The sequence below is a fragment of the Prionailurus viverrinus genome, chromosome B4, assembly GCF_022837055.1.
Source record: "Prionailurus viverrinus isolate Anna chromosome B4, UM_Priviv_1.0, whole genome shotgun sequence".
Classification (NCBI taxonomy): Eukaryota; Metazoa; Chordata; class Mammalia; order Carnivora; family Felidae; genus Prionailurus; species Prionailurus viverrinus.
The window spans coordinates 49421297-49433861 of NC_062567.1; the positions used below are offsets into that span (position 1 = coordinate 49421297).

At 36.5% G+C, this 12565-nt stretch overlaps 1 protein-coding gene across 4 annotated transcripts in view; it reads left to right on the forward strand.

Moving 5' to 3' along the window:
- PLEKHA5 (pleckstrin homology domain containing A5) overlaps positions 1–12565 on the forward strand; it is a 238475-nt gene that overhangs the window by 170724 nt on the left and 55186 nt on the right. For 3 of the 4 annotated variants that reach the window (XM_047866375.1, XM_047866376.1, XM_047866377.1), the window contains one exon: positions 1622–1705. In XM_047866375.1, the coding sequence (XP_047722331.1) occupies positions 1622–1705 (84 nt within the window). Of the gene's footprint in view, positions 1–1621; positions 1706–4946; positions 5067–5871; positions 5926–12565 lie in introns of all 4 variants that reach the window. The other variant, XM_047866378.1, reaches the window with a different exon arrangement.

A 12565-nucleotide genomic window follows, 5' to 3' on the forward strand; every position in this document is an offset into this window, starting at 1 on the left:
TATTATTTTTGACCTAAATATATCATCTGTTTCAAAAACAAATATAAAATGAATGTATGCTCTCTGTCTAGTTCCTAATCAACTACTGGTCTACTCCTCTTCCCAAAAAACTTCTTAAACATTGCCAAAATTTTCTTTCAAACTCTCCTGTCATTTTCCTTGATGTGATCATTGGTTCCCAAAATATGTCCGTGGACCCCTGTGGGGTTCCCATGACCCTTGCAAGGAGTCTAGTCTGTAAGCTCAAAACTATTTTTATAATGGCAATAATAAGACATCATTCATTGCGTTACCATTTTCTGAGTGCAAAAGCAACGATGGGTACTGGCACATTAGCGTAAATCAGGGGGGCAGCTCCCAACTGTGAATTTTTAAATTCACTTAAAAATCCCTTTGATGAAGCAATAAAAGATAATTTTATGCAATCTTGACCTTTCATTATACATCATTTTCATAGTGTGTGTGATGAAATGGGAAATGGTGCATAAAGCATTTCTCTTGCGTACCAAACTACTAACATCAAGGTTGACTCAGAAAAAGATACGTGTGATTGAGTTGCAAGCTGAACTAGCTCCTTTTTTCCTGAAACACCATTTTTACTTGAAAGGATGAATGACAGACACTCTACGGTTGTTCACACTCAGTATTTGACAGACACTTCTCAGAGTGAAATGCTATCCTGTCACTTCCAGGAAAACAACCAACAGTATTTGTCACTGATGACAAATTTGAGCTTTCAAGCAAAAATTAGAATTTTGGAAATGTTGTATCTGCCACTGTGAGCTTGACAGCTTTCTGGTGCTTAAAGATCAGCAGTATTAACAAATGTGTGTTACTGGTATTGTATACTGATATGTGTCAACATCTGCAGAATTCACCAAACCAGCACTTTCCACATGACCAGTGTTTGCTATTACAAAATCAGAGATGGGTAAAAAATTCATTTAAAGTGTAAACACCAGGCATACCTCATTCTTGTGTGCTTCACTTTAGTGCACTTTGTAGGTACCGCATTTTCTACAGATTTAAAGTTTGCTCCCATTCTGTGTCATGCAAGTCTGTCAGCACCATTTTTCCCACAGCATTTGCTCACTTCTGTCTCTGTCGTGTTTTGGTAATTCTCACATTATTTCAAACCATTCTTTTACTGTTATATTTGTTATGGGGATCTGTTATCAGTGATTACAATTCACTGAAAGCTCAGATGATGGTTAGCATTTCTTGCAGTAAAGTATCTTTTAATTAAGGTATATATATATATATATATATATATATTTTAGACATAATGCCTTTGCACATTTAATAGCAGCATAGTGCAAACATAACTTGTACATGCAATGGGAACCCAAAAAATTCATTTGACTCGCTTGATTGCATAATTCACTTAATTGTAGTAGTCAGGAACTGAACTCACAGTATCTCCTAGGTATGCCTGTAAAGTAATAGGTGTTAATGTGAAAAGGTCATTGATACAGTTTCAGATAATATTTGCAACTAACTTTTAATATCTACTTTCATTAGCACTAATAACAAATGTTAAATGATACTTTATAATGTAAATTTAAGATTTCTCATCATTGACATTGACCACAGAATTTATATTGTACCTTCATTTTCCTAGCATGTCTATGTGCCTGACAGAAGGTCAATGCCAGCTGGCCTGACTTTACAGTCTGTTAGTCCCCAGAGCCTCCAAGGCAAAACGGTGAGTTCAGTATTTTTATTTATCATATCATGTTTTATTTATGTGCTACACATGATAGCACATATCTTACAGAGCATTTAAGTTTGAATTTTCAGAGAGGTTCCTCCCAAAGAAAAACCGTTGCTACTTTTGTGAAAGAGAGCTCATCAGAAGAGTTTGGGATCGTGCAGCCACTTCTCTATCTGACTAGAGAAATCTCCCAAAATGTCATATTGCCTAAATATGAGATTATATTTTCAGGGCTTATTGTATAACCTGGGTGGGTTTCTTTACTTCATTGGATGTTGATTACCTCCTTCTTTTTTTTTTTTTTTTTTAAGTTTGTTTATTTTGAGAGAGAAAGGGAGCACACAAGTGGGAAGGGACTGAGAGAGAGAATCCCAAGCAGGCCCTGCACTCTCAGGGCAGAGCCCAACATGGGGTCTCGAACCCACGAACCGTGAGGTTATGATCCAAGCCGAAATTAAGAGTCAGATGCTCAATTGACTGAGCCACCCATGTGCCCCGATTCCCTCATTCTTAAAACAGAAGTTGGAGTTGTTGATTAGTGGAACAAATCTAGCAAGCAACCATGTGTAGTTACACTATGGGCCTATTAAGTCTCTCCTGGGGCGCCTGGGTGGCACAGTCGGTTAAGCGTCGGACTTCAGCCAGGTCACGATCTCGTGGTCCGGGAGTTCTAGCCCCGCGTCAGGCTCTGGGCTGATGGCTCAGAGCCTGGAGCCTGTTCCCGATTCTGTGTCTCCCTCTCTCTCTGCCCCTCCCCCGTTCGTGCTCTGTCTGTCTCTGTCCGAAAAATAAATAAACGTTGAAAAAAAAAAAAAAAAAGAAGTCTCTCCTAGGGGACACTTGGGTGGCTTAGTCGGTTAAGCATCCGAATCTTGATTTCAGCTCAGGTCCTGATCTCACAGTTAGTGGGATCGAGCCCCACATCAGGCTCTTTGCTGGCAGCATGGAGCCTGCTTGGGATTCTCTCTCTCCCTCTCTCTCTACCCCTCCCCCACATTCATTCTCTCTCTCAGATAAATAAAATTTAAAAATTAAAAAAAGTTCCTCCCATAAATTTTTGCGTAGATTAACTACTTTAGAGAGGAAAAAACTGATTTACATATTTATGCAGAGAGAGACTATAAAAATACTAGGTGCAAGCAAGTACTTACCATTACCATTTCATTGTCAGTATTATGTTCAAATTGGGAAGGAGTTTTATTACCAGGACACTGTTATTCTTCACATTAAATAGAAAAGATGACTTCCATTACTTCATTTTATTTTAATGGCATTGTTTTATCTGTGCATTAATATCAATAGGTAGTCTCAGTTCCTGTGAAGATGTGATTTGAGTAGGTAGTCTCAGTTCCTGTGAAGATGTGTTCATTTAAAATTCTCTTCCTGCAGGAATCAAAACAAATTCATCTTATGTGTTTTGCAGATGTTGTTTTATTTCATCTCTGAGTCTTTTACATGCTAAGATATAAGACAGGTGTCCTGGCTTTAAACTGTTTCCAGCTTATTTATTAAAGGTTATAAATATTGCTTGAGTAAAACTGAAAACTTTTAAATGTTGTAATTTTTAAATATTAGATTGGTGATCTGCCAAGAAACATTTATCGTTAAGATAATGCTAAGTATCGTCTTATGGATTTTTATCTTCTGCCTTGCTCCCTCTAGTGGATAGTTAGGATAAAATGTACTTATCACCTTTGTGGGTCAAAAAATGTGCCCGTTTTTATTTTGCCTCAAAATTCAAATATGTAGCAAACTTACTGGAATCTTTCATCCTTTTGAAAATGTCTTAATCTTTTTAACTCAGTAAATAATAAACTAGAGTTTCAAAATTCCTTCTTTTGATATTTTTTTCAAATACCACTCTGGGTCTTAGACTGTCTGAATCCCTTACACGACCCTACCTTCTCCTTGGCAAGACCTCAAGAGCTTGATATGGTGGTCATAAGACCCGGGCTCTCCCATAGTCACGAGGTCACCAGATGTGGTTGGCATCAGAACAAACGCAGTTATTCTTCTCCTGTCGTGAAATTTCTTCCTTAAGTCACACACATACACATTCTTTTACTCTTTAATATAAAAGAGCATTGTCTCATCTACATAGATAGCTTTATCTGGAGAATCCTGTAGTAACTCTTACTTACTTCTGACATTTTTCTCACCTAAAGGCAATAAAATTTCATATAAAATTTCAAATAACAGTTAAAAATTATTTCTGTCCCTTAAAAAAATTGTATAGAATATAAAGACATGGCAAATGAACAGAACAGAAGAGAGCTGGTGTAATACTGTGTTATAGGCAATATAAATCAATCTCAGGACCATTTTTTGGCCTGGAAGTTTTAAGACCACGCTGTAGCCCTGAAGTGATGAGTCTCTCTCTTGCCCATCTGCAGTTTTTAATCATAACAAAGCTCACAGAAACATCAAATAATGTTTTACGGCCTATAAGACTGCCAATGACCATACTTTATTGCATTTCTAACAAAGAAAAATGTATCAGATTGGCCTGTTAAGGAATTTTATCTACCTTTGAAAATTTATTCGTCTTACTGTTCATAGTAACCAATCAGGAACCAGAGTGTGGGAGGAGAGTTTATGTACTCATGGAACCTTTCTGTTGGTATTAAATGGTGTCCTTCCCCCCCCCCCCTTAAAAAATAAAAACTGATCTTTGGTTATTTAAAATATCCTGTGAATGCATTAGCAGTGACATTTAGAAATATAACTGGGAAGCAATTAATAGACCCCAGGTACTGAGTTTAATATGAAGATATCATCCAAGTTTTACATGAATTTGAATGCTTTTTATTTACCTTCTGTCTTTAAAATAGAATGTTGGACATGCAGGTATTGTTCTATTGCTGTAAAAGTCTTAGGCATCACTTAAAAATATCTTCTAATGATAATTTTTTAATAACTCTTATGTACAAACCTTTACAGTTGTTTTTTGGCATTGTGCTTTTTAATACTTAACATTTAGTATTCTCATGAATTCTGAGAAAGTGCCTTAATATACTGTTGTTTTGCTGTATCTTTTAAAGTAACACTGTTCCTTCTATTTCTCTAGATATCTATGCATTTATGTAGGACCTATCATCATAGTGCCTAGGCACTATGTTTGATGTCAACCGTAAGAGGAAACTTGCCAAGAAATCTTGGTTTAATATCTGTCACTTAAGACAACAATTAATCTGTTTTCCACTGTTTGGATTCTTAAATTGTACTCCTTCAGCCAGAGGAGCTTACGCTGCTGCTAATAAAGCTGAGACGGCAGCAGGCCGAACTGAGTAGTGTCCGGGAGCATACATTAGCACAGCTCATGCAGCTGAAACTTGAGGCCCACAGCCCAAAGGTCAGCTATGAAGAGTTTTGTATGTGTCATCTGCCATTACCACTTACCTTGAGCCATTCGTTAATCAGTTTGATCAGTGTCATTAGTGTTGAGCATGAGCCCATACAATCATTGCAGTGACATTATGATCTCCTATTGACCCTTTGAGAATTCACTTATTTATATGTTATTAAAGGGAAATACGGGTAGGATGGATTTCTTCTTGGCCTTCCAGCCCACTCACCCACCAACTTTTGGTCGTGAGGAAGGAAATGCATACAGACTTCATTCCCCTTGTACCGTAGCTTCCACAGCTGATGAAACAGATGACTGAAAAGTCCTATAATTTCCTGGAAAGTAAAGAGTTGAAAATTGGTTGTAACTGTAATAATACTGCCTTATAAATGTCAGAGATTAAGATATTTTTCGTTCTTGACTAAAAGAATGAACACATGCAAACATTTCTCAAAGGGTTTAATAGCCTCTGGTTATATGAGAAACATCCAAAGAAGTCGTACTGTGTCACAGAAAAGTATTAACGTGTAGAACTTCTAACATTGAATCTGCTAAAGCCATTTCAAGGATTTTCCTGCTGAATATTTTAGCTTCTGTGCATGTCTATTTAATTTCTTACAAAACTAAGTGTAATTTTTAATAATTTAATATATCATCTGTACAATTTATAGGGAGCATGTATGTGAAAGTTGTGTACCATGATATAATAGGTTGTGGTAAACTACCTGTTTTTCTTGTTTCAAAATTGACCTTTTCATGAATTCTACACCCTCTTTCTCTATCCCTTTGTTTCTTGATTGATGCCTACTAGAATGAAATTCTTTCACATCATCTTCAAAGGAACACCATATATTTGGATCATCAGGTGGGATTTGTAGAATTTTTTTGCTTAAAGTACCTAATAGAACTTTTCAAATGTAGTTTAGTTTTCCAGGTTATTTGGAACTAATAGCATGACTTTTATAAGTAACAGAATAAGAAATTCCTAACGGTGAATTCAGTAATACCAAAATAAACAAGTAAAAAGGATAGTTGTGAGTGTAAGGAGCAATACTGGGTCGCTGGAAAATTGGGAGCCTGAATTCTCCAGACTTCCCTTCTCTTATCCCAAGAAAGCTCCTACTCATTAGGTTTATCTCTGCTTGGGGTTGACCTGATTAAAGAACTAGGTACCAAACTGTGAATGCCTTGTTGGAAGATCAAGAGGGGGCGGGTGTGCTGTGCTCTCAAAGGGTAGTTTCGCTATGGGTGAAAAGTATGGTGACCATTTTTAATTCTGTAACTTCAGCTCTTGTTTGCCATCTCCTGGTGTTTGGTCTTCACTAAGCTCTGTAGAATCATTTTTACAGTGGGCTATAGTTCCTACCATTTCCTCAGTGGTAGCAGTGAGTGCGGATGGTTAGGGTGAATGGCAACAGGGACTGCTTTTTCCATATTTTAGTTTTTATGAAATTCTCTATTAATATTTAATTTTAATTTTATGGGAGCTTTTGATATGTCCTTAAACACTGAATTTCATCCTGTGGATGCATTTTTTATCTATATAAATTAAGCTATAACTTGTTTTAGCCTGTTTCAGAACAATTCAAACTTGAGCATTTTACCAAATGAAAGAGGTTACTGTGGAAAATGTCATAAGACAAATGTTTACATATTTATATTTGCCTCCTTAAAATACTAAGGTACTGCTTTAAATTAGTTCTATTTAAAGAGGGATTTTGCATTAGGATGACCCTTTAAAAACTGTTCAATCGTGTTTGATAATTTTTAAAAGAAATATACTTTTTTAATATAGAGTTTATTTTTTGTCCCACAACATGTTTTTGTCATGATTTTGCCAATTGGAAAGCTTTAGAAATCAGCATTTCATGAGTCCAAATTCCAGTCTCCACTCCAGAGACTGCTGTTGAAATTTAACCACGGTGTATATTCACACTTTGAAAGTAATCTAATAAAGACACGAAGTCTTCCCTCAAAATGCCACACTGCCAAGAAAGCTTCTAAGATGCATTGGTAAATAACTTTCATAAAAGCTCTTTTGTCTGTAAAGCTAGCAATAGTTCTGAAAAATAAGGGGATATTTCAAAAATTAGGTGTAAAAAACAATGATATAAATGTGAATCTAAAGTTATATAGTATCTCTGGAAATAAACCTAGTGGTTCATTGTAATTTATTACTTACCTCAATAAATCAAAACTAGAATTACAGAGACAAAGAGCTTTAGAAAATCCCAGCGCTTGCTAGCTGGCTCAGTGCATGGAACATGTGACTCTCCGGGTTGTGAGTTCAACCCCCACATTGAGCATAGAGAAACTGAAAGAAAAAAAAAATCTTAGGAGGGGCGCCTGGGTGGCTCAGTTGGTTAAGAATCCACCTCTTGATTTCAACTCTGAGCCGTCAGCGCAGAGCCTGCTTGGGATTCTCTCCCTCCTTCTCTGTCTCTCCCTCCCCTGCTTACGCACGCATGCTCTCCCTCTCTCAAAATAAATAAACGTAAAAAAAGAAATCCTGGGAAAAGACAGGTGAATATATTGAAAACACCACCATTTGCTAAGATACTTCTCCTCAACTCCCTTTCCCGGGTTGAGCTGTTTCTTCCCTTTCCCCAAGTGACCCAGATCCGATTGAGGTTTCTGTTGCCCTTGGTATTCTGGAAGTGTGCTCCACTGAGCCTTTGTTGTTGGAGAGGACCAGGCTAGTGGTCTACAGGTGGCCTCTAAAAATCTCGACTTTTAAGTGATCCTCTCTATTGCCTCTACACATCAGCAGAGGTTTTCTAGTAGTTGCCTTTTTTTATATTAGATCCTGAAATAAAAGTATATTAGTCCAATTTTAAAATGTAGTAATGAAAAGAACTACAGTAATTGTTTGAATGCTAATTTGCATGATCAAAATAAGACTGTTTCTGATGGAAAAATTGGGGCCATTTTTAGGCAATAAATAGACAATATATAGAAACAAGGTGGAAACTTTGCCCAGAAACTCAGATATGCCTAAATATATAGATCCTTAAGGTTTCCTAAAGAAAAATCCCTCTTTAAATAAATCAAAATTTTTTATGGTTTCAAATAATTACATTTAATGTAAATGAAACATTTACTTTTGAACTGTTCTATATTTTATATCAACAATAAAGTTATTAAGTTATATAAAAAGAATTCTTGATCATTTTCCATTTTAATGAAATTTTTTTCATTCAGCTCAAACACTTCTAGTTTAAAAAAAAAAGAAAGCATTTCCAGCTTTTAATCTTGTTACTGCCAGTAACTTATTTTAGATTGCCAAGTCTGTTGTTTTTATAGGCATTATTGTTTGCCCAGTATATAAAAAAATCAGCAGTTTTTTCATAACTAGAAATTGGAAGCTAGATTTTAAAATCTGAAAGTCAAAAGAAAAGGCTCTGGTCACATTTTATACAATATGTCCTACAAATGAACATGTACTAATTAATACTCACTTTCAACACTTGTTCTCCTAGCTCAAATACATCATTAGAATAACTTAAGGCCAGCAGCAAAATGTAGTCTTTCTCCTGCCTCTTGGGAGCTAGTCAAAAGAAAGTTTTTTATCAATTGAAATTCTCTCAGTTGCTATCACTGTCCATGAAAAATAGAACCAAGTATGGTTTCTGAGTTGCTTCAGAGGTAAATTCATTTCTGATATCAGAATGGTTATAACAAGTGAAAAATAAAAATGCCTTACCCTGTAATTCTGAAGATCTGCATATTATACAATCCAAAAATCTTGACTTCTGGTCCCCATAACTTGAGCAGTGTAATTTGGCTTCTGATTAACCACATTTTGAGGATGAGTTCTGTACTAAAGTGTTTTTAAAAACAACAAAAGCTATACTAATTATATAGCAGAATTATCTTCTGCTTTTTGTTTCATTTTGGAGTACACTATTGTCATTTGCTTGTGCTTTTACAGCGCAATTAGTAGACTATTCACAGACTACATTTAATAAGACCAGGCTAGGTTTATTTGTCATTTTTGTGAATTTTAAGATAACCTGTGAATGTACAATAATCCTAACTGGATATACTTCATGTACCTCATCCAGATTCTATTTATAAAATGAATAAATACATAACTTTTTTGTTCAGTCATGAAGGGAGGATTAATAAGAATGGGAAATGAGAATGATTCCATCCTTTTGTCCATATTCTCCACCCTATTTTAGCTCTTCCTTCCATTTGTTTCTTTCTTCCTCACCTGCTTTTTCTGACTTTCCCCTGTCATTGAGTAAAAAGCAGTTATGAGACAGTTTAGATGATGTTCCCTTTCCCTTCTTCCTAAAACTTTCGGCCAGCTTTCCATGTAGGCAATGATAACAGAAAATGAGATACTAAGAAATTGGTAGGAAGACATGGATCAAGGAACTTGGGGCCATGCTTCACAGGCCTTTGTCAGTGTGCTGCCCCCTTGTGGGTACACTAAACATATCCCAACCCTTTCCACCACCACTGCTCCTCACCCCACTCTGATTTTATTCTAGCACTCCAGTAGCTAACCTCCTCCTTTAAGAATACTTGCTACAGTAAAAATAATAATAATAATAATAATAGAATAGAATACTTGTTATGGTAAATGGAGTTTGACTTCTACACATCTAAGCTTTACTTGCACTGATACTGCAGCAGTTATTTTATTTTTTCATCTTTTACATATAAATACTGTAACATTGAATGCCCTTAAAATTATGACATTCTGCCTTTACCCCTCTCCCTTCAAGAGTCATCATAGTTAATTGCATCAGAAACATTTGCTTGAGAAAGGGAAAGGAAGACACAGATCTCAGCTACACTCAGGTTGCAGATTGTCTCTTCCCCATGTATTTGTGAAAAGAATATGCCTCTGTTCCAGTAATTAATGAAGTTGATTTACCCAGTTGGAGCTGTCTACCTGCTGCTGGAACATACTTGTTTCCAGATGTAGCATCAAATAGTATAGTCTTTAACACCAGATAGCTAAAGGATCTTATTATACTCAAATTCTCATGGAAAAACTGGACGTTTTTCCTGAAAAAGCAGTTTGCCATAGTATAATAAAAGAAAAATACAGCCCAAGCTTACCTACGGTGTTCTTTGTTGTATAAAAATGTTTAAGGGACACCTAGGTGGCTCAGCATCCAACTCTTGAATTCAGCTCAGATCATGATTTCACAATTTGTGAGATCTAGCCCTGTATGGGGCTTTGTGTTGACAGCACAGAGCCTGCTTGGGATTCTCTGTCTGTCCCACTCTCTGTCCCTCCCCTGCTCACGTGCTCTTGAGTGCACTCTCTTCCTTTCCCTCTCAAAAATAAATATTTGTGGGGGCGCCTGGGTAGCTCAGTGGGTTAAGCATCCAACTTCAGTTCAGGTCATGATTTCACGGTTTGTGGATTTGAGCCCCGCGTCAGGCTCTGTGCTGACAGCTCAGAGCCTGGAGCCTGCTTTCAATTCTGTGTCTCCCTCTCCCTCTATCCCTCTCCTGTTCATGCTCTGCCTCTCTCTGTCTCTCAAAAATGAATAAACATTTTTAAAAATTTTAATAAACATTTTTTTAAAAATGCTTAAGAGGAGAGGCGCCTGGGTGGCTCAGTCGGTTGCCTGTCCGACTTCGGCTCAGGTCAAGATCTCACGGTCTGCAAGGTCAAGCCTCGCGTCGGGCTCTGTGCTGACAGCCCAGAGCCTGGAGCCTGCTTCGGATTCTGTGTCTCCCTCTCTCTCTGCCCCTAACCCACTCGCATTCTGCCTCTGTCTCTCCCAAAAATAAATAAATGTTCTAAAAATAAAAATATTTAAAAAATAAAAATGCTTAAAAGGTGCAACAGCCAATAGCTACATCCTTGTGTCTTATCAATATATTTTTTTAAGTTTTATCAGATGCTTGTGGGGAAGATAAAATCATTTTGTTTTAATACTAACTTTTAAAAAAACATCTTGGATGCAAATTTAAAAAAATAAATTAAGTTAAAAAAATAAAATTTAAAAAAAGAAAAAACTATAAAATAGTTTATCCATGAAAAAATAAAAATAAAAAAATCTTGAAGAGTAAACTAAACCTTATAATTTGCAAAGATTTTGTATTAGCATTGAGATTTTATGATGTAATTCTTTTTATAAATACAAATATTTTATGAACTGTGTGCTAAAGCTACTAATGACTTTTGGAAGAAGTCTGATATTCCCCATTGGCTGCTGTGGACATTCCTCACCAGTATGCTTTCTATATCCTTTCAAGAAACAATAGTGGAAAAAAACTATGCAGACACAGACTCTGGCCACCTTTAAACATACTTATGCCAAGGGAAATGTAAAAAGAAACAATTAACTGAATATATGTAATTGGTACTGGAACCATTCAAGGTAAAAATCCAAGAATACCTTTTTGCATTTTGCTCTTTGTGTTCATGAAAGACAGCTTCCCTATAAGGGAAGAAATGCTAACAAGATGATTGAAGAGATTCTTGATGGCTTTCATTGTTCATGTCAATTCAGCAAGTTTGTTCTGTTGAGCTATTAAGCAAAGATCCCATTTTCTCTAATATTTCAAGGGGTCCTGGAGCTTCTATTTTTAGGGATGATTGAGATAATGTTTCTAGGGGATGTAGAATAGGCATTTGGCAAAAGCAAACTAAGGAAACTAGAAAATTGGAAGTATGTTACTTTAACATTTATTAACTAGTTACATGGTATAGAATATCTGTGTTTTTTTATGCCTTGCTATTAAGAGTGATCCTTTCTCTCCATCACACCTCATTCTTCTTTTTCTGTCTCTCCCTTCCTCTGCATATTTAATCACAGAAATATTGGGGAGAGGGGGATGATACCCAGAAAGTTCTGAAGCAGTGTATGACATCATAATGGCAGAACTCTAAGAAGGCTAAAATAAATAGTGGGTAGATTAGAATTGAAAATTTGGAAGGACTTATATGTATTAACTCTCTGATCTCTTGGCCTATCACTGCCTACATATTATCATGAGTTTCCTATTTCTTACTAGTAATTAATCTATCCCTTTTTGCTAACTGTTTTCACTCATCTCAGCCTTAATAGGGGAAGTTCTCTGGGTTTTAGTGTTCTTTCAACCGAGCATTTATCCACACATTTTACTAGTTGTCTCTTATTCTTCATCTCTAGCCCCTGGATTTCTCTCAGGAAGCAGAGCCTGTGGTGTGTCCTTGATGTGGGCTTGTTCTCAGGAAGTTTTCTTTGGGAAGTGATACCAAGGCACAGCAGTAAAGAGAGTGAGCAAGGAAGGAGAGAATATATTAGCAACTGCCATAGGCAAGTTGGGCCTCATCTGACTACTACTTGTTGATGAAAGAAACACTGCAGAATTGCCCAACTGACCAACAAAAGAAAGCATTTATACTGGCTCCCATCCTCCTTTGACCAAGGGTTGCCTCTTGAGACTAACTCTCCAACATACATACATTATACATACATTAGCACGCAGTGGGTCCCAATACATGAATTGGTTGGCTCAGCAAGAGTTGAAACAAAAGTTGGGCCAGT